General features: G+C 39.9%; 1 protein-coding gene across 5 annotated transcripts in view; it reads left to right on the plus strand.

The window, feature by feature from the left end:
* Nucleotides 1-22,464, plus strand: part of LOC106069745 (C-Maf-inducing protein-like) — a 114,434-nt gene that overhangs the window by 15,486 nt on the left and 76,484 nt on the right. For all 5 annotated transcript variants that reach the window (XM_056034607.1, XM_056034604.1, XM_056034603.1 and 2 more), the window contains exon 3: nucleotides 21,718-21,846. In XM_056034607.1, the coding sequence (XP_055890582.1) occupies nucleotides 21,718-21,846 (129 nt within the window). The remainder of the gene's footprint in view (nucleotides 1-21,717; nucleotides 21,847-22,464) is intronic.

The following is a 22,464-nucleotide window of genomic DNA, read 5'->3' on the forward strand; positions in this document are numbered from 1 at the left end:
TTTTAACAGGAAATAAAGTAAGGTGTTTATTCACTAGAGTAAACACATAACATGATGATTCATCCTTCAGCTTCCTCAGAGTCTTTCTACTAATTTACCAGTCCTTTAGACAGCAACCCGAATGCGGACCAACGACAGCCTTCCCCGCTTCGCTCCAGGTCCCTTCTGCAACCTTCAGGCAGCACCAAAAGCTGGCTTCTTAGTTTCCCAAACATTCAGACTCTTCACAATCCCTGATGCACTGTTATTCTCTCCGTTCTAGTCTCTTCCTGTTTACGTTCATTAGTGCGCTAGTGCGCACCTCAAGCACTGGTGCAAGGCAGGGTTACAACACTAATTGCTATAACTCTCTAGGTTAGGCACTCAACGAATAGGCATGCAACTCAACACAGTGTAACAGGAAATAAAGTAAGGTGTTTATTCACTAGAGTAAACACATAACATGATGATTCATCCTTCAGCTTCCTCAGAGTCTTTCTACTAATTTACCAGTCCTTTAGACAGCAACCCGAATGCGGACCAACGACAGCCTTCCCCGCTTCGCTCCAGGTCCCTTCTGCAACCTTCAGGCAGCACCAAAAGCTGGCTTCTTAGTTTCCCAAACATTCAGACTCTTCACAATCCCTGATGCACTGTTATTCTCTCCGTTCTAGTCTCTTCCTGTTTACGTTCATTAGTGCGCTAGTGCGCACCTCAAGCACTGGTGCAAGGCAGGGTTACAACACTACCCCCACCTTAGTCTTTTCGTCCCGAAAAGAAACATGTTCACGGTTGGTCAGTGCAGGTGGAGGTCGGTCAGTGGGAGTCACAGATTGAATGAAGCGTGCTCCCCACAAAGCCATCCACATTGCTCTCTGCAAGTTCCGCTTTCTCCTTCTGCTCCAATTGATCTGTCTTTGGTTAAGAGGACGTCGTATTCGTTGTCTAGCCTTTCTCTTATTCACCACCGACGGCAGCCTCATGCCAAGAAGCGAGGCAGTGGATGTCATGGCGGTGGTCATCAAGACCGCTGGTTCTACACGCTGCTTCAGCAGACTCTCTCGGTGAATGCTTTGCAATTTAGCCGGAGGCCCCCAGGAGGTCAGGTTATCAAACAGTTCACCAAACCCATCAGCATCTGGAAGACATGCCTGTAGGGCTCGTGGATAACGCCTGATGTGAAAACGTTTATCAGCTGCTGCATCACATCTTGCTGGTTTCCTTTGACCGCATTTAGGGCCTCTCTCGCTGGTTATGGCCTCTGGACAAGCGCCTGTTGGATCAAAACCTTGTTGGCAGGTCTTCTGGTACTTGCTCTCTCCCTGCGAAGTTCCGCCAGCGCAGATCTCGTAGAAAGCCTGGGTGTAGGCAGCAGGAATCACGTGGACATAATCAGGTCTATGCTCATCGTTGTGATATTCGCAGCAAGGGTCAGGCCTCTTGTCGTGAGAACTACTTTTGCACAACTCGTCATCACAGTCACCACCATTATCAGCGTCTCCGTTGAGTAGCAGATTGTTCATACCTGTAGACATGGTAGCCATCTGGTCATCGGTCTTGTTCATCACGGTATCAGATTCATCAGTCTTGTTCAGTGAGGTAATGGTACCTATCTTTTTATTCATGGTACAGATCTGTTCGTTGACCTCTTTCAGCATGGCACTCATGACCTCTCTGATATCTGGTTCTACCTCAAACAGGTAGGTCTCGGGATCCTCCCCTTCATCAACCAGGCTCTGTCGAAGACTGGCTCTCATCTTCTCTATGTCACAGAAGATCCTCAGCTCCCTGTCTCGGAGCTCCTCTTTTAACTCTTTACAGCTAAGCTCGTCTAGCTTCTTCAGCGTTGTCATTCTTTTCTTTCGTTTAGCTGCCTAAATCCCACTTCTGACACCAATTGTAATAACTGAAGTGAGGCAACTCAACGAGGACATTGACGTTTATTTACACGGAGACATGACAAACACAAAGGACATCTGCCTTGAGTACAACATCTCCATATTGGCTCTAGACTTGGGCGGAAATCGTTAGTCTCTTATGTCAACATCCGACTTGTCTGGTCACTGATAGTGCGCACCTTCTTTCTGCACCATCTTGGATGGCGGTGCGCATGGCAAAGTCATAACAATATGGAAACATAAATAAAATAATAAAAAGTAACATTAAAATGATTAAAAAAACAAAGCTTATACAAGTGAAAGAACCACACTGCCATCTCTCTCTCTCTCTCTCTCTCTCTCTCTCATTACTACAAGATTTACCCCCCTTTGCTTCTACAAAACAAAACGAATTACTCCTAAATAATTAACTAATTTGTTAATTTTGTTTCATTGATTCTTGTGTTGTCATTGACAATGAATAATTGTGTGCAAAGTTTTCAGCTGGACCCGAGCAATGTTTTCAGCTGGACCCGAGCAATGTTTTCAGCTGGACCCGAGCAATGTTTTCAGCTGGACCCGAGCAATGTAAGTGGGAGAACTATGACTCAGGCAGTGGGCTGATATATACGCTTTTTTTCAATGGAAGTATTGGCCACTCAACTAGTGCACGACATCGGCTTGGTGGGGGTTTTGAATCACTAATCATTTTCTTTAGTTTTATTTTAAACTGTCATTAAAAAAAAATAGATACTACCCCCCCCCAACCTTTTCTCGCCCCGCTTAGCTCTGCGCCAGTTTTCTCCTATCTGCAATTCCCACCTTCTACGTTTCCCCTCTCTCGTTATTAGTTGGTCTGGTCATCCCTTCACGTTGGAAATCATTAAGAACCGAAGGTCAAGTCTCCGCAGTTCATTATCGTCGAAATGGGAGGCCCATTTGTGCACGGCCAGTATGTACTATGAGCTTGTATATTTCATAACAGCTCCCCCCCTCCCCCTTTTTTTTTTTAAATTTTTGTTTAAAATATTGATAGGAAAAAGGGGGGGGGGGGAATGATGCGAGAAAGAGAAAAGAAGAGAGATATTGGATAGAAAGATTGGTCGAGGTAGAGAAAGCGAGAGGTCAGAGTTCACCATGTCCCACTTTAAAAACAAAGAAGACATCACACTGCAGTCATTCCTAGTTGCCTACTCTTGATTGACACGGGGTGTTTAAATTAATTTCTACGGTGCTAAAAATGCACAAAAAAAGTTTATATAGTTTTTAAATATTCCATGTTTTTAAATATTCCATGTTTTTAAAAATTCCATTTTCTGCACACCGGATGCACCAAAACGTTGTCCATTTAATGGATTCGCCTGGAAAATCCTTCTATTAATCTAGCAATCTGTTTGCACTGTGTTGTTCATTGCACGCGCAGCTATGTCAGCTCGCCAGTTAAACCTACAAGACTTAAGCGTCTATTAAGTGTTAACAGCTGGAAACTTAGGTCTTTTGTTGTTCAGTGTTAACTTGATCCATTCCATTCGTTTGCCCAATGTTTCTGGCTTGTTGGGAATTGGAGGCTAATGTAAATTTTATGTTAGCTAGAGCTTTGTAAGATCCGTGGCCATTTTATTACAGCCATAAGATCCATGACCATCTTCATAACTTTAGTTCTGTGTAGATACCCCTATAAGATCCATGGCCATCTTCATAATTTAAGTTCTGTGTAAATACCCCTATAAGGTCCATGACCATCATCTTAGCTTTAGATCTCTGTAGATACCCATATAAGATCCATGACCATCTTCATAACTTTAGTTCTGTGTAGATATCCCTATAAGATCCATAGCCATCTTCATAACTTTAGTTCTGTGTAGACACCCCTATAAGATCCATGACCATCATCTTAGCTTGAGTTCTGTTCACTTCAGCTTCACATTGTGTTCACCAAGTGCAAATTTGTAACAAGCGAGAACTACATAACTGGTTTATTAAAAAAACCCAACTCACCTTGCTTCTTAATTGGCTGCACATGCCAGGGAATGGTGAATTAAAATGTAATTAGGGTCTTTCAATCAGCATTTGGTTCTTTTTACAGCTTTGTTTCTTATTTTCTTTACTCCACTGGTGTCGGAAAGTCTGGAGCAGCCTTGAACCCAGCTAGTCACGTGGTTTTTAGGGGACGCCGATTGGGGACTGGCAGTTTTTGTCTTGATTGATGGCGACGGCCGTTTGTCCGTTTTACAAAAAACACAAAACAACTCCACAGAAAACAAAACTTCGCAGAAAACATAACATCACACAAAACATAACTTCACAGAAAGCATAACATCACAGAAAACAACATCACAGAAAACATCACAGAAAACATCACATCATACAAAAACATAACTCCACACAAAACATAACTTCACAGAAAGCATAAGATCACAGAAAACAACATCACATAAAACATCACAGAAAACATAACTTCATACAAAACATAACATCATACAAAACATAACATCATACAAAACAAAACTCCACAGAAAACATAACTTCATACAAAACATAACATCATACAAAACAAAACTCCACAGAAAACATAACTTCATACAAAACATAACTCCACAGAAAACATAACATCACACAAAACAGTTGACACCACACTCAATTTGCTTTTATTCGATTTTTTTCCCACTAAATAATATTAACAGCAACAAACTTTATTGTACAACTACTATTTGATTTAAAGCAGACTATTTAAAAAAATACCCTTAAAAAGCCAAACTACCTGACGAAGTGGTACAAAACATTTTGCTGTCCTGCTTCGTGTCTCCAGCGTGTGGCCAACAAACTACAGCTCCTCAGAATGTGTAGATTAGTCTGAAGTGGTCCTGGCAATAACCAACAGAAGGAGCATTTCAAACACTGCACTCCCTGCAGACACCTCTCTTCTTTACTAAGTGCTCTAAACGCGAAGACCAACTAGCAATCAACTGAACAACATTGGATACTTACCACTGGAGTAGAGCAATGTGCCGATGTGCCTAAACTCAAACTCAAAGCCATTGATCAGAAAGACACAGACACGGAATTTGTTACTTAAATGTTTTTTTTTATTATTATAACTATTATTAACTCTTTCTCTCCTAGCTGACGATACCAGCGTTGATTCCACCAGAATGTGGTAAATTATTAAGGCGAGAAAGAGTTAAGCGTCCTTGTCGCCGTAACGGCATCCCTGGACCATAGTTGTTCGCTGAAAACCAAAAGAGACAATATGCACACGATCACGACTGATCAATGTCACTCGAGTCCGGGGTTTTATTGAGTGGACGCTTGATCAGAGCCTAACCTGCAGAGAATGCTAATGAGATTTAGATGACCATTCCAGCCACTTGAAGACGACAGAGCGGAGGATGACCACGGGGGGTGGTGGTGGTCATCTTCTACCAACGAATCCCCTTCGCCTGCCCCAATCACTTGATGGACAAAACAAGCAAGCACAATAAAAACAACAACAAAGCCTGTCTAAGAGAAAGAACTCCACAGGTACAACTATATATCTCAGTAATGCAGAAGTTATTTCCTTTTTTTCGATATAAAGCAAAATAATTAATTACGAATAAATATTTGACTAATTGTGTAACTTTTTTTGATTCATAAGTACAATAAAGAATTGATACAGGTTTCCACTTCATCCATGAATGGGTGTGAGAGAAAAAATGTGTTCAAACTTTTTCCCAGACAGACAGACTGAGTTGAAATAAGCTTTGTACAAAAAGAAAGTATCCATTTCAGACCTTGCTTTTGAAAGGGCATATGTCCTGAAAGTCCTGAAATTCTAATTTTGTTATTTTAAATGTATATTTTTGAAGTAATCAAATGATCTTTTTTTTGTGTAAACATTCAGAGTAATGAACAAACATTGTGTCGTATCAATGTGACTGACTGACTGACTGACTTCTGGTTATTGAATGGTCCACAGTCAATATGACTTTGCGAGTCTAAGGAAACAGCTGCATCACAAAAAAAAAAAAATTTGAGTTTGAAGAACTTTATTTAAAAAAATCAGCGCATGGGATTGGTAACACTGATCTAGTTGAGCAATGTCACCCAGAGAGAGAGACAATAGAAGAGATCGCTGTGAAATAGATTCGACTGAAAAGAAAAAGGACAATGGTATCATGAGCGGGGGGGGGGGTGTCTGTGTAATCAAATGAATTGTGGGACAATAGAGCCTAAAACGAGGCACACACCTGCTGCATAGCCCGTGTGTCACACTGAACTAGACGTGTCATCGTGCCCTAGCTGTCCGCGCCTTCCCATGGTACTTTTGACTTATGCATGCACCGTGCGCAAGTTGCACGTCATCTCGTGGAGCTGTGGGGCAGGGTTGGAAAGAAAGGGGGGCACACCACATTGAAATAGAATTTAAATTAGTTCCAGTGACACGTGCTTAGCTCTTTCCATTGTCTCTCTTTTATATAGTCTCTCTATCTTTCATCGCTCCTCTCTCTCTCTCTCTCTCTCTCTCTCTGGCAGCCTAGGGTTTTTGTGGGTCTATCAGAGACTGTTAAGCTTAACTGAACATTTTCCTAAACAAGCATTTTTTTTTTAAAACTTTTGTTCTGGGAGTTGGCGGAGGCTCTTTCTGCTATCTCTTCTGCTTTCTCTTTCTTTCTCTTTTTCTTTTTTTTCTCTCTCTTTTTTTCTTTCTTTCTCTCTGTCTCTCTTTCTCTCTCTCTCACTCTTTGTATCTTTCTCCGAGCCTAACTTATGAACAGTCCAATGAGTCAACTCATAAAATTTCATCTATTTAATAGCATCACATAGAAGCTAACTTTGAGTAGCGAGTTCATAATTGATTCGGAATAACACAAGTCTGCATCACCCACAACTGCAGATATGTCATTGGACTCATAAAGCCTCATACATATGTCATTGGACTCACAAAAGCTCATACATGTCATTGGACTCACAAAACCTCATACATATGTCATTGGACTCACAAAACCTCATACATATGTTGCGTAAACACACTTGCCTCTACTCATTATCCCCATAACAGAGACGATGATTTTAGAACTGGTCCACAAGATACAACCGGGACCATTCGTAATAGAAGGCCACTCCACTGACCTGTGACGTCGCAACCCGTGGGCTGTGGAGCCCAATGGTTCGTCGCCATGTCATACAGGCATGGGTGGTGGCAACACGCTATTGGACTAAACAGCCCACAAGGTCAGTGTTCATGCCTTCTATAACGAATGATCTCGCTACAATGCTCCCACCACGTCTCGGGGGGCCTTGATCCACATTTCTAATGTTTGGTGACTTGATCCACATTTCTAATGTTTGGTGACTTGATCCACATTTCTAATGTTTGGTGACTTGATCCACATTTCTAATGTTTGGTGACTTGATCCACATTTCTAATGTTTGGTGACTTGATCCACATTTCTAATGTTTGGTGACTTGATCCACATTTCTAATGTTTGGTGACTTGATCCACATTTCTAATGTTTGGTGACTTGATCCACATTTCTAATGTTTGGTGAATTGATCCACATTTCTAATGTTTGGTGACTTGGTGCACATGCTCTAGTAAGGCCCATGTAAGCCAACGATTATCGGATGGGTTTAGACATTCTGTAAGCTCGCAATTAGTATTATTTTTTGATGTTTTGTAAAAATATTCATGGTAAATGTGACCGAGTCTAAATACTATTTCAGCACGGTTGGTTAAAACCTCCTCTTAGTCTGTAACAGCATTGCGATGCTGGCTTGTATCATATCAATGGTATTTGTTTAAGTTATTGAGCGGACTAGGGAAGCATTAATGAAAAAAAAAAATTAAAAACCATCCTGATGACTGCAGTTGTCATAGTAATCGGTAAAATTGGAGAGGTGTTTTGTTTTCATTGCCATTAAATGTATGAAAAGCAAAATATATATACAAAAAATAGTCCTTTTAAACAAGTCTTCAAGTTAATATTGAGCCAAGGGAGACTACAGTTTTTAAAATTGTGACTATGTCCATTTAAGAGACGACATTAATTAACAAATCCTTTGCAAAGTTTTCTCTATAATTGATGTATATACATACAGTGTCCTTGATATAATCTTTACATCAATACTGTCTTATATATAATCTTTACACTAACATTTAACTATTTTATATATCATTTTAAAAAATATCTTTTAGTTCTTATGATCAAATTCTCTACACAAGGCTTATCTACCCTTTTATTACATTTTAATATAAAAACAGCATTAATTAATTACGACTAACTAATAAAAAAATTGGTCAATTTTTCGATTGATTTATGCTTTTGTTAGGGGCAATACATAATTGTGCCAACTTTCATCTTGAACCGAGAATGGGAAGTGGGAAAAATAAGGTGTACAGCATTTGTACCAGACATTTCTTTCGAATGCTTCCATTGACCCTACACCTTTATGGTTTGTTCAGTGTGAAAGCTTACCACCACCTTACGTTCATTAGTAATGCATTGAACAGTTTTACTTATGTACTCTTGTGTAGAAACAAAGCTATTTTAAAATATCTGAAAGAATCAATACTTATCGATATGTAAGAAACGGCTTGATCAGAGCACACTTTGATAAAACATCTTTTGTTCTCCCTTCTTCCTTAAAGCGCTTGGCTTCCGAACTGGAGGATCCGGGGTTCGAATCCTGGAATCCTTGTAAAAAAACTGGGATTATTTATTTCGGGATCTTTAGGGCGCCTCTGAGTAAACGCAGCTTTAGTGGGTACCTGACATTAGTTGGGGAAAAAGTGGTCGTTTGTGCTGGCCACATGACACCTTTGTTAACATTAGGCCACTGAAACAGATGACCATTACGTTATCTTCCATAAAGACCACATGGTGTGAAAGGGGAACTTTGTTGTTTGTTTTTTTTACTTATTTCCTTGTTCGAGGAGGCTTCCAATAACCAGTCCTATATCGGAAACAAACTGCGCCGAGGTTTCCAGATCTGGAAGACAAAGGTCTCTTTTGAAATGGTAACCTTTGTGAACAGTATATGTAGCGGGGCCTCTCGATGAAGCGTGCTGATTTAAAGTACATGATCTGTTTTCTCTGATGCCTCTTCACCGGGACATGTTTCAAGCTCAAGACTTTATGGACAGGGTTTTGATTAGAGTAATCAACTAATTAAACAAACATGCACTGCAGCTCAAGGAACTAAAGGTTTTGATCATTACGTCCCGTTTTCTCAAGTACACCATATATTTTTTGCTTGTCCTTTTCTCGGCCTCTGGCCTCGTATTCACATCTTGCGTCTAATTCAGTGCTACGCCAGAAGATAACAAAATTTAGACTTTTGCTGGGAAATAAAGTAAGCTTACAAAATGAAATGCTCTCTTTCCTACTTTTGTTAAAAAATCTCTGCATTGTCTCTTTCTCTCACCTTTCTCCTATCTCTTTCTCTCACATTTCTCCTATCCCATTCTCTCACCTTTCTTCTATCTCTTTCTCTCACCTTTCTCCTATCTCTTTCTCTCACCTTTCTCCTATCTCTTTCTCTCACCTTTCTCCTATCTCTCTCTCGCTTCTCTTACCTCCATTGACTCACGTTTACTTTTAAGGTGACGCGAGCTACTCACTGGACGCACAGCTTCTCTTTATGCTTTTCTTTCTATCTTAAGAGTTTACCTCTTTATTGTACTTTGCACATCTCTCTCTCTCTCTCTCAATCCGTCCCAAACTCTGCCTGTGTATGCTGTCCCTCCACGGCTTGAACTGCCCCCCCCCCCCCAAAAGGAATGTTTCTCTAGTTCAATATTGATCAAGTCCAATCCAAGCCAGTGCAAGGACAACAGGGTGATGGCTGACACGAGGGGCGGATGTCCTCGCTAGCAGTGAGACTAAGGACAGTCTGTAGCTAGTACTATGACGTAGGGGACAACCGCAAGAGGGCCACACTGAGAGGTGACGTTTACCGTAGAGGAGAAATGTCACAAAATAATGTATTGTCTCTCTTTCTCTCTCTCTTTCTCTCTCTTATCTTCTTCTTATATAATACAGACGTTACTTCAAAAAAAGAGGATGATTACGTCCTACGCGTCATGCATTTAGTCATGCATATTAACCAATGACTTCTGCTAAGTCACTGGTTTTCCTGGCTAGCTCAGGCAACCCATTCCATGCTCTAATAGCACTAGGAAAGAAGGAGTATTTGTACAGATTTGTCCTAGCATATGGAACGAGGAATGTGCCTTTATCTTTGTGTCTTTCAGAGTATTTTATTAAATTCTGTTTTTGTATTTGAAGATTATGGTTCAGTGTTTTATGTATAATTGCTATGTTAATTTTGAGTCTTCTCTCCTGAATGCTTTCTAAATTTAGTGATTTTACTAAATGTGTTACTCTGGTCAAATGTGAATATTCGTTTGTTATGAATCTCACTACTGTATTTTGTGTCTGTTCCAGTTTCTTAATGTTTTCGTGAGTTGAGGGGTCCCAAAACGGAGGATGCATATTCTATATTTATGCATTCTTTCTTTCTGTCTCTCTGCCCCCCCCCCCCTCTCAGTTTTCTATCTGAACACAAAAGGGGAATACAAATGCAAGCCTCAAATGTATGTTTCAAACATAAAGATTGTGCGGCCTATGGGAAGTTTTGTATTTCGTGGCGAATTCACTGCGAATTTGATAAGAAAAAAATGGGCTGAATATAGATTTTTTTTTTCTTCATTGAAGTGACATTAAAAGATTCATATCTGTATAAAAATGTGACACTTTGAACAATAAAATAGTTCAACAAAAAAAAAAAAATAAAATAAAAGCAAGGTCGTAGAAGTAGGGCAAATCTAGAATGGCCTTGAGACGATTAGTTTTGGCTCATTTCATTATTCTCTATCTCTTCTATACAAATGAAAGGTCGTAGAAGTAGGGCAAATCTAGACTGGCCTAGACTGGCCTTGAGACGATTAGTTTTGGCTCATTTCATTATTCTCTGTCTCTTCTATACAAATTACGTCATACACACAGGCTATCACGTGACAGTTTTTTTCTTCGTTGTTTTATCAATATTATCACGTGGCTAAATGTTTTTTGTTTACGATTGGTGAATGAGGTCCAGTGTATGTGTGTTTTAAATGTAGACTACTAGATCTAGTAAAGTAAGTATAAGCTTGTTTTAGATTTTAAATATAGGATATATAGGTATGTAAGCGTGCCTTTTTTAAAGACTTTTCGATCTAAGGGGACAGATGAGCTTTACATAATTTGTCCCCTTAGATCGAAAGGTCTTAATAGGTACGTTCACAGATGTAAAGCTCATCTTTTTTACTATGACACGGTTAACTTGGGTGTCTTGTGGCCAGCACAACGGCCTTGTGGTCGTACAATTTAGACCCAAAAAAATCTGTATATAATTATAGCTAACTGTTACTGCCGTGTTACGCTGATCCCTGTATAGGTCGAGCGCTCCGTCGGGTACCCACCGCCAATGTGTCCCCGCTCTCTCACGTCCGTGTATATCAGCGTTTCTCAACCTTTTATGCTCGGCGACCCCTTTTACAATCTCCCACTCTGCCGCGCCCCCCCCCCCCCCGCACACACACCCACACCTATAGAAGAATAGCCAAAAACAATCCATTTTTTTTCGATGGCCTTTGGCGACCCCTGGCAAATCGTCAATCGACCCCCAGGGGTCACAGGTTGAGAACCCCTGGTGTATATGCTACTGAGAATGTCACGTGAATTCTGAACGTGACCCTGGGTCAACAGCGCGCGCTAGGACCCAGTCACTGGCTCTTGTCGTCGTACACGTCCTGTTAGCAATCAAATCTAATACCATTGCCATTTATTTTGTTTCGCTGCGTGTGATCTTGTGTTTGAAGGGCTAATCTCTCCCTTGTGTGTAGCCGTGTAATGTACACAAGTAATTATCTCTATCCCGGGTAAAGCCGGATAGACCTGCTAGTCATGTATACATGAGCGAACAGCTTTTGTCTTGCATGTTTTCTTAGGGGAGGGGGACGGGTCGCTCGAAGAAGAGTAAAATCCTAGCGACCTGGGTTTACCTTCTTGCGTTTGAAATAGAGAGCTGAAACAAATAAAAAAAATTATCTTGGAGTGTAGATATTGTGAGTGCTTAAAAATACACGTGCATCTGTAATCTGTGCATTGAAACGAAAGTCAAACTGGAGTTTGTTATCTTGCTACTCCCCCCCTCCCCATCCCTCTCGTGCACGTGTCTGTTCAAGCTGCAAGTCCATTTGTTTTTGTTTTTTAAAATTTCCTTTTCTTTCTAAAACTCGATCCTAAATAGATGTAGAAGCTGCAATGCTACGAGATTGAAATCAACTGCAAGATACAAAGTTAAAAAAAAAAAATACACTAAACTAGCATGTATGTGACCCTGCGGGACCAAGTCAAACAAAGGACGCTTGGGCCACAAGGCCTTCACCAGCTACAAACCAAACAAAAAAGAGAGACAAACAATGAACACCAAATAGGCTTCAGTGAACTTATCTCTCCGATGTTATTCTCAATCGAGCCAGAAAAGAAATAAGCAAAAAAATAAAAATAAGTACATCTAAGTGGCAGAACTGTATAATTATAACCATATCTGTCAGTACTGTCAGATTGTTTCCCCTTAATATCGAACTAAAATATTTAATTACCACTCATTAATTAATTGGTTGCTTTTAAACAGTTTATTCATTCTTTGTTAGGGAAAATGTGTCAAGTTTCGAGTTGATCCGAGATAGGGAAGTGGGAGAAATATTGTTTAAAAAAATTGTACCAGACAGACAGAGTAATTTGATATAAGCTTTGTAAAAACAAAATTGGCCCACATTAGTTAGATCAGTGTAACAGACAACTATTACTTAATGTCTAGAAAAATTGAAGCCAATCATGATATGCATTTGTGTTGACGGGCGGGGCCAAGTGGCCAGAGAATGTCTGTATTGTTAAGTGAGCCTCAAGGAATCATTCTTTATAGTATAACTCACACGCCTTTACCCACAGGCCACAACCTTTTTCGTTTTATCCACTTATATCAATCACTGTTACATAGACGATATATCTAGAGCATTTAAAACTAGACCATTCATAACTAGACTAATTATAACTAGATGAATCATAACTAGACCATTCATAACTAGACAAACAAAATAAATAAATAAATTATGGCTTTTATATAGCGCTACTTTCATGCTTTTAGCATGCTCAGAGCGCTTTGGTCCAATCTCATTTGTGGACCAGTGGGTGGTAGGGTTATCTAGCAGTTGGTTTTCCGTGCTGCCTTTAGGCGCTCAGTAAACGCAACTCTGCCCGAGTCGGGTGTCGAACCTCTAGCCCCCTTCTAGGTAGCCAAGTCAAGTTCAAGCGCACTCATAACTGCTAACTGGACCATAACTAGACTAATCATAACTAGACTATTCATAGCTACAAACTTGACCATAACTAGACTAATCATTACTAGAATAATCATAACTAGACTAATCATAACTTATCTTTTCATAACTAGACAATTTATAACTGGACTAATCAAAACTAGACCATTTATAATTATACTAATCATAATTAGACCATTCATATCTAGAGCATTTATAACTAGACTATTCATAACTAGACTTACAACTTAGACCATTCAAAACCAGATCATTCATAACCAGGCTAATCATAACTAGATCATTCATAACTACACCATTCATGACTAGACTAATCATAACCTAGACCATTCATAGCTAGACCAACCCTAACTCGACCATTCATAACAAATTAAGGCGCTGTTGGTGAATACAAATTCTAAATACTAGGTCCAGTGATTCAACATTCAAAGAATTGTTTCAAGGGAAATGCTCTTAGCAGAATTGAAGCATTTAATGTATCCAAAATGAAATAATAGAATTAGTATACACACACGCACACACACACAGAAACATCAACACTCTTCCAAGTAAGAATGCACACAAGACTAAATCGACCAGAGATAATTTAATAACAAACTTAACGAACGATCTCTCTTCTCGTCTCCTCCTGTTATTTTAGTCCATTTCTAACCCCAGACAAATCGAGAAAGTCCCAGAAATCTCCCACATTAGAAGTTCAATTCAAGTTGGTTTTTTAATTTACCTCCTCTTCACTCCCTTACTGTTAGTACCTAAGAAACATGGAACAAGATTCTGTTTTGGCCTTGACACAGTTCTGTTCTAACTAGACCATTCAGAACCCAGACCAATCAGAACTAGATCAATCTTATCAGAATCAAAAACGAATGCTCGCGGTCAATAGTTTGGAATGGTGCTGCTTCTCTACACACGGTGTTTTGAGAACAGTGGCAGTAGATTAGCGCCAAGTCAATGGTTAGAATTCATTCCAGAATGTGGCATTTACAAGACTGTCATTATCAGGGCTAGGCGGGGTAAACACGCTGTACCATAATCAAACTGATGTTGCCATTGTCTGAGGAATGTTACGTTAGTCCCAGGCAATGAGCATGTAATGACAAAAGGCATAGGACAGGTCTAGATGTAGTAGAATAAAACAGACAAACCCATTCAGAACACGAAACAATGAAAACGTTTCATGGGAGACAACACATGTCAAAGTAAGTAACCATTTTCAGACCCTGCCATCTGTAGGGCAGATGATGTAAAGACCATCTGTTTCTATGGCATACTGGTAACGAGGATGTCACGTGGCCAACACAACGACAAACCGCCTTAATTAATGTCATGTACTCATTACAGTGGGTGGATTCAGGTGCAACCTAAAATTCCAGAAATGTGAAATCACCTAGATTTGATCTTTATTTCGTTTTATTTATATCTACATGTTTCTTGAAATATCTCGTTCCTATTTAATATCGTATATCTGACGACAGAAATGGCTCAGTCTAACTGTTATGTTTCTATTTTAAACTCGGGTTTGCCTGTATTTCTATGATGCTGCCCTTCACACTGCACTTTACCTCCTATAAATAGTTGCTACCACGCACGTGTGAAACTGAGCCAGGCCAAGCCGTTGCGCAATGCTGGCTGGTGTCGCCAGGAAATTGTTTCTTGGTCAGTCAACTAGTCACCGATGCGGTCGTTCTCAAAGTAGGTCAGCACGAAGCCTCCAAACGAAATTGTAGTCTAATAGACGCGTGGTGTCAACAAAACGGGAAGTCAGAAGCGATGCCACAGAAGCGCTGGTCGTGTTACTGCTTTGGTTTGCACTGCAGCTATCTATCGTCCTGCATTCCATATGCAAACGCATACTTGATGTATTGGGTCACCCGCAATGATAGCATAGCCTTGCTGAAATCTTGTTTCTTGACTCTCTCATACTTCAACATATAGGCCAAACTACGGGTTGGACAATATAGACTTGTTTTGGGGTCAAGAGATGCCTGGTCGTGCGGTTTGCAAGCTGGACTGTCGTTCAGATTCATCGATGGTCCCGGGTTCAAACCCTGCCCGCTCCCATCCCCCGTCGTCATGCGGGAGGTTTGGACTAGGAAGTAATTATCTTCAACTCTGAAGGAACATCCGAAACACATACAACAACAAACAAACAAACAAACAAGAAACAAAACTACTGGATGGCTGTGGGAGCCTCACTAGCGCCTTGTTTTGAACTCATAGCGTTAGCTAGAGTAGGAAATGTTCACACGTAGCACCGTGGTTTCAACCTCGCCGACATTAGTTTGTGCAAGACATGTCCACCAGTTTCCCTGCTAGTTTTTTGATGTCGTTGAAGCGACTTATTTAGAAGTACGTTTGTACAAGTAAAGCTCTATTAACGATTGCAATTAAAAATTGCACCGGTTATAAAAAAATCCCCCCCCCCCCCTTTCAAGAAGCCGTGTAAGAGATGTTCGGATATTGCAAACGTTGCATTAAAACGTAAGCTCTGCACTAGACCAGTGTTTCCCAAACGTTTGACTTATGCATACCCCCTTCTACAATTTTTTAAACTCTTGAGTACCCCTCCTCCCCAATATAAAAGGATTTGTTTTAATAACAATCAATATGTTGTTGTTTTTTTTTGTAGACCTACATACATACAATAATAAGGACTCTATCACAATTAGGTATTCAATTAGTCAGTTTATTTTTGGCATGCTTCAGTGACGCAGCAATAACATTCTAAACAGTTTTTAGATAGAAAAAAGTGGGCGTGTCGACGGAGGTTGTAAACTCCCTATCCAATTTCTGATCTTTGTAAAAAAAAAATGTCTTAAAATATAAACTAGCACCGTATTTGAGTTTGTAAAAAAAAATTGTCTTAAAACATAAACTAGCACCGTATTTGAGTTTGTAAAAAAAAAATTGTCTTAAAACATAAACTAGCACCGTATTTGAGTTTGTAAAAAAAACGTAAACTATATAATAAAAAGGATTTTAAAAATATGATATTTTATAAACTAATTGGGTATTTAAAAAAAAAAGGCAGCATAGTTAACCATGTGCAACGCGTGTCCCCTTCCAACTCTTCCCGTACCACCGGGGGTACGCGTGCCCCACTCTGGGAAACACTGCACTAGACTATCACAATTATCCTACACCCAGTGTAGTGGTAATAACTTCTTGTTTCACACTTTCAAAGAGTACGGTCTTCTACATTTGACTTGCTTACTTAGACTTAGGTCCTCCCTCGCCGTTCGGCGCATTTGGGCGGCAAGCTGTCTCCATAAAGATCTGTCGTTGGCAATGTCTTAAGCCTCCTCCCACCTGGTGTCCGCAGTTCTGAGGTCCTCCATGAAGGTGTGGCTCCATTTGACTCTTTATCATTATGGTGTAAAAAAATAAAGTTAAAGTTGCCTGACTTCCGCCTTCTCGGCGCAATGTTTCGTCCCCCGGGCAACTCACCCAATCATAATTGGTTATCTACGCACTGCCATAAAAATGTTAATAGCCCAAGGTACATACTTAACTGATATTTTTAAAATTTAAATTTACCAATTGGTTACATCCTCCGTACATTGCAGATAATGTTTTATTTTGATTAGTCTGAGTAGATCGTAAGTGTTTCCAGACGATTCGACTGTGACTCTTTTTTTTCTTCTTCTGACGTCTGCAAACACACTGTCGTCGAATGTATTCATACGCCACATGACTAAACAAAGTAAAAGTTCTAAACAAAGCTAAGAGTTTCTATTTTATAGATTAATGATCAAATAAAGCTGTTAGACTGACTTCGACCAATCGTTATAGTAGGTCTCAACACTGACCTGCGACGTCACTACCTGTGACGTGGCAACGAGCGATTGGTCTAAACTGCCCACAGGTTGCGACGTCGGAGGTTAGTGTTGAGGTGTACTATAACGATTGGTCGCGGATGAACACGTGACAAAGAGGACATGTAATGAATTAAGGTCGTACATTAAATTGCATAGAAAAAAAAAGGATGGACATATAACAGTGGGGAACTATTGCTTTGACTGCGCCGTGTTTCTATTACTGTTTGAGTTTGTTATCCAGAATAATCTACAGGTTGGGCTCTGATTCATCAACTCTTTAGCTGGTTTCATCATGTCCTTCTGGTCTGGTGTATTTGGCTTTCTTCATCCGGATGTGGACTCCAGAGCTGTCCTGGTTCCACGTGATCTATTCATCTAATCTTTGGCGTGTCTTCTCTTGCCGGTGTCTCTTGTGGTTCTAGATCTACAGCACCTTCACCGCTTTAATAGGACTCTTATTAATTGATACACTTTGAATAGTTTGTCTATAATCTATTTTCTTTTGAGTTTTTTTTTTGTCTTTAACGTCACATTCATGTGATATATTCCCGTGTGGTTTTTTGTTTTATCCTCCATACTGATCATTGGTCTCATTGTTTTATGAATAGTTGGCTTTGTCCTTTTACCTTTCCAGCATGAGACTACGTCCAAAGCAGGGCCTCTTGTTGTTTGCTTTGATTTCTAATAGCGATTCATGATTTGTATGTACACACAGTACACACACACACATGTATGTGGAATGCCATGTAGTAAAGTCAATTTTTTTTTTGTATTGAACTTATCACGTGATATCAAATAATATGAACAAAAAGAAAACAAGAACGTCTCTCATTCATTTTAGAGACCAACCCCCTTGCAAAAATGTTCTATTTTTTTTAAATCTCTCGATCTCCACCTTTCTCTGTCTCTCTTTCTCTCGCTTACACTTGTTCCAGAAACATTAGCTGGACGGCGTTGTTTCGTCTTTTTGTAAAGTTCTTGTTATAAAAACCATTTGCACTTTCCAGTTGCTCCCCTTTTCCAGACTTTAGTTTAAGAAGAACGCGCTTTTTTTTTTGTCTCTCCCAGGGTCGGTCTCTCTTTCACACGCGCGCTCTCACACATGGCCATTGATTATGCGTTGAGTAGCGGCTATGGAAGACAACGCCAAACCTTATATAGTAAACAAACTCCTTTGAAAAAATTCGTGTACTTTAAGTTGATGTAGTGCTAGATTGACGGCTGCACCTTTCTGAGTGCGCAGAACAATGTACAGGAACCATTGCGTTGTCATCCTATTCTTAATAGTGACTAGTTGGCAGATTAGCGTCTTCATCAGGGGTTCTCAACCTGTGGGTCGCGACCCCTTTGAGGGGTCGATTGACGATTTGCCAGGGGCCGCCCTAGACTATCGAAAATATGGATTGTTTTTGTCTATTCTTCTTTTGCTAAGTGTGGGGGGAGGTTTGGGAGGGGGCGGGGGGTCGCGGCCGAGTGGGGGATTTTAAAAAGGGGTCGCCGAGCTTAAAAGGTTGAGAACCGCTGTTCTACATGAAAGTGTGAACCACAACTGGACCAAAATAGTTGAAACAATAAAATAGCACGATTAGTCGTACCTTTTATTTAGCGATGTTCACCCCCCCCCCTTTTCCGCACCACCAAAGCTAATAGAAAGCAAGAGAGCGACAAAGAAGTGAACAAAGTCTCAAGATATCAAGTTCAGTTTTTGTGTATTTCTAAGTAGTTTTACAACAGCATTAGTTTTGTGAGAAGACTTTCTCTCTGTGCGTATGTGTCAGTCAAAGACTGATATTAGTGAGACGCTGTTGGGATGATCAATTTGTTGGTGACCTCCGTTCATTGAGTGGCTTTAGAAAACTCCTCCGTTAGTCAACAAATCAGTTTCACGTTTTAATTTTGTCCGATCACGTTAATTAAACGTCTCCTTAGCTTCCGCGGATGTGTAGTACGCGGGACCAGAAAATGACTATTTATTAATTGTATGTCACGTCCTAGAAGTCCTAGAAACTCCTCTTTTGTCTGTTTAAATCTGTCTTTAAACTTACTTAGTCACTAGTATTGTTCTTCTTTACATGCGTTGTTTACCATTAGCAGTATGCCTTTGAGAACTATAGTCTATATAACAGCTCGGTTATATAAAGCAAATAAATGTGTTATTTAAAAACATTATCTCAAAGTTTATGACATTTTTGAAAATGTCACATGTCCATTCAAAAAGACAATTTGCCTTGCAAGCAGTGGTACAGCCAGCATCTAGTATATTACACACACAAAAACAAAAAACAACACCTCTCAATGTTACCCTCTTTAAAAAAAAATCAAAAACAAACACTCCCTCCTTTATAAAGCTGATTAACTTATATACTTCCTCATTCTAGTTAGTTTTGTTGTGCTTCATCATTACAAGAAGTCTTTCCTGTCAGCGTGTACTGTCAAGTTCTTTTATTACTGTCCAGCCAATTTCTGCATAAGGCCTTTCGCTAAATATTCATGAGCGTCTATTTATTTATTCATCTCTTTACTGAATATAAAAGAAGCATTTGAGTTGAGTGCGGGAATACCCGCTGAAAGCGTGTTCAAAATAGCCAAATTTAATTTTAAAATTATTATAACGGCCAAACCCGATTGTTCATTGTGTACCAATTAGGTAATTATTTTTCCAGAAAGATATACACAAGCTGTCAAAATTTCTAGAAAATTCGTTAGGGCCGTTTTCGAAATGCTCGTCCAGTGTCCAGGTTCCACGCAGTTTCCATTAAGTTTGCAAGTCAGTAGGAGGGTTTGTAAAAAAGGAAAAGAAGTCTGAAATCACAACAGTATATTTTTAAAAAATCATCTCTGGTTCAAGAGACATGTTTCTTTACTATTCAATGCTTCTGTCTTATCAACATGTTTCTTTACTATTCATTGCTTCTGTCTTATCATCATGTTTCTTTACTATTCATTGCTTCTGTCTTATCAACATGTTTCTTTACTATTCAATGCTTCTGTCTTATCAACATGTTTCTTTACTATTCAATGCTGCTGTCTTATCAACATGTTTCTTTACTATTCATTGCTTCTGTCTTATCAACATGTTTCTTTACTATTCAATGCTTCTGTCTTATCAACATGTTTCTTTACTATTCAATGCTGCTGTCTTATCAACATGTTTCTTTACTATTCAATGCTTCTGTCTTATCAACATGTTTCTTTACTATTCAATGCTGCTGTCTTATCAACATGTTTCTTTACTATTCAATGCTGCTGTCTTATCAACATGTTTCTTTACTATTCAGTGCTTCTGTCGTATCAACATGTTTCTTTACTATTCAGTGCTTCTGTCGTATCAACATGTTTCTTTACTATTCAGTGCTTCTGTCTTATCAACATGTTTCTTTACTATTCAGTGCTTCTGTCTTATCAACAATACTATTGAATGCTTCCGTTTTATAACGTCCTATTTTAACAAATAGAAATGAAAAAAAGTAGAACTTCGGCTCCAATGTTCCTATAGGACTACGTGTGTGTTGGTCTAGTGTTTAACATCGATCACATTTCTGAGACCACTAGTTATCTTACCATTACAGTAGTTAAGAAAGTGTAAGTCACAGCGTCTAAGAACACACAGAATTAATGTCTAGCATCAGTTCAAGTAGCAAGAGCTGTCCATTGTTCAGTTTCAATGTATTCAATAGTTCTTTGTCACGTCTACGATTCTTTGTGTATGGTATGTTTGTTTTGTATTTACACATTTAGCGTGGGATTACATTTCTCATTTCTGTCTATTTCACTAACTGTAGATCTATTGTCTCTTTATTACTGTTACGATGGAATTAGTTGCTTCATAGGTCTTGGTAGCTTCAGAATTGAAAGCTGATGACCTAATGCCCAAAGTTGGGGCCTGGTGGCTGGTTGGTAAAGCGCTTGGCTTCCGTACCGAGGGGTCTCGTTTCAAATCTTGGCGAAGACTAGGGTTTTAAATTTCGGGATTTTTAGGACGCCCCTGAGTCCACCCAATTCTAATGGGTGCCTGACATTGGTTGGCGAAAAGTAACGTCGGTTGGTCGTTGTGCTAGTCACATGACACCTCATTAACCGTCGGCCATAGAAGCAGACGAGTTTTACATCATCAACCATAGAGACCGGTCTGAGATGAGGACATAAATTGTGCCGATGCACCTTAAACCATTAGTCTAAGATGGGTACCCTTCACTCATCTCCAAATTATGCTGGAGATACTTGTTAGGGGAAAAAGTAGAATTCCTCTTTACGAATTAATATGCAAGTAGAAATGGTGAAGACATTGAAAACGCACTATATATCAAGCAATAATGCACATCCAAATTCAATAATCAAATCTGAACATGAAGCTTAAAACTTATTGACTGATACAGACTGATTGGTATACCCCGATATAAGCTTGTCTGCCATATTTATAGGTTTTCCAACTGAAATTTCTTGATGCGGAAGCAACATCTTTACATTTGTACTATTCTGTGTGTACATCTCGAATCTTCTAGAAGGAAATGTGTAGATAGACTTGCTGTTTACACATTTCTTGAGACCTTGACGTGTACACCACGTGACTATCACAAAGCGACAGCGCTCTGTGCATTTATATTTATTATATTGCGCTGTAGTTTAGATTCGCTGGTGTGTGTGTGTTTATAACCAGTTTTTGTTTTTTCTCCCCCAGCCTACCGGCTTCATGGAGCTAGCCGTACCATATTCCAGTATAGAGGATGTACACATCGTCTCCAGGTGGGACGCTGGCCAGAAGTTTTGTCTTCGCATCACAATACAAGACGGTTCAGTACTATTGCAGGTGAGTACAGGTTAAGGGTTTTTATTGGCTCATGTACATAAGTACAGGCTAGAGTGGTCCCTTGCGTCTTTATTGGCTCATGTACGTAAGTACAGGCTAGAGTGGTCCCTTGCGTCTTTATTGGCTCATGTACGTAAGTGCAGGCTAGAGTGGTCCCGTGCGTCTTTATTGGCTCATGTACATAAGTACAGGCTAGAGTGGTCCCTTGCGTTTTGGCTCATGTACGTAAGTGCAGGCTAGAGTGGTCCCGTGCGTCTTTATTGGCTCATGTACATAAGTACAGGCTAGAGTGGTCCCGTGCGTCTTTATTGGCTCATGTACGTAAGTACAGGCTAGAGTGGTCCCTTGCGTTTTCGCTCATGTACGTAAGTGCAGGCTAGAGTGGCCCCTTGCGTTTTCGCTCAAGTACACATGTAATCTACCAGTGGCTAGATCACGAGGGAGTCAAACCTCCAGACCAGAGAAACAAATGTGGCTGGACAATGTGGAATGCGTCTCAAAACAACAAAAAACTCGACCATTCAGACGAATCGATTGTTTTCTGCTGTTCAACATTTTTTTTTTTTTTGCGGAGCCGTGTCCCCGTGTGTTCTGCGTGTATCATGTTCTCGCCACCTT

The sequence above is a fragment of the Biomphalaria glabrata genome, chromosome 7 (genome assembly GCF_947242115.1).
Source record: "Biomphalaria glabrata chromosome 7, xgBioGlab47.1, whole genome shotgun sequence".
NCBI classification, from domain to species: domain Eukaryota; kingdom Metazoa; phylum Mollusca; class Gastropoda; family Planorbidae; genus Biomphalaria; species Biomphalaria glabrata.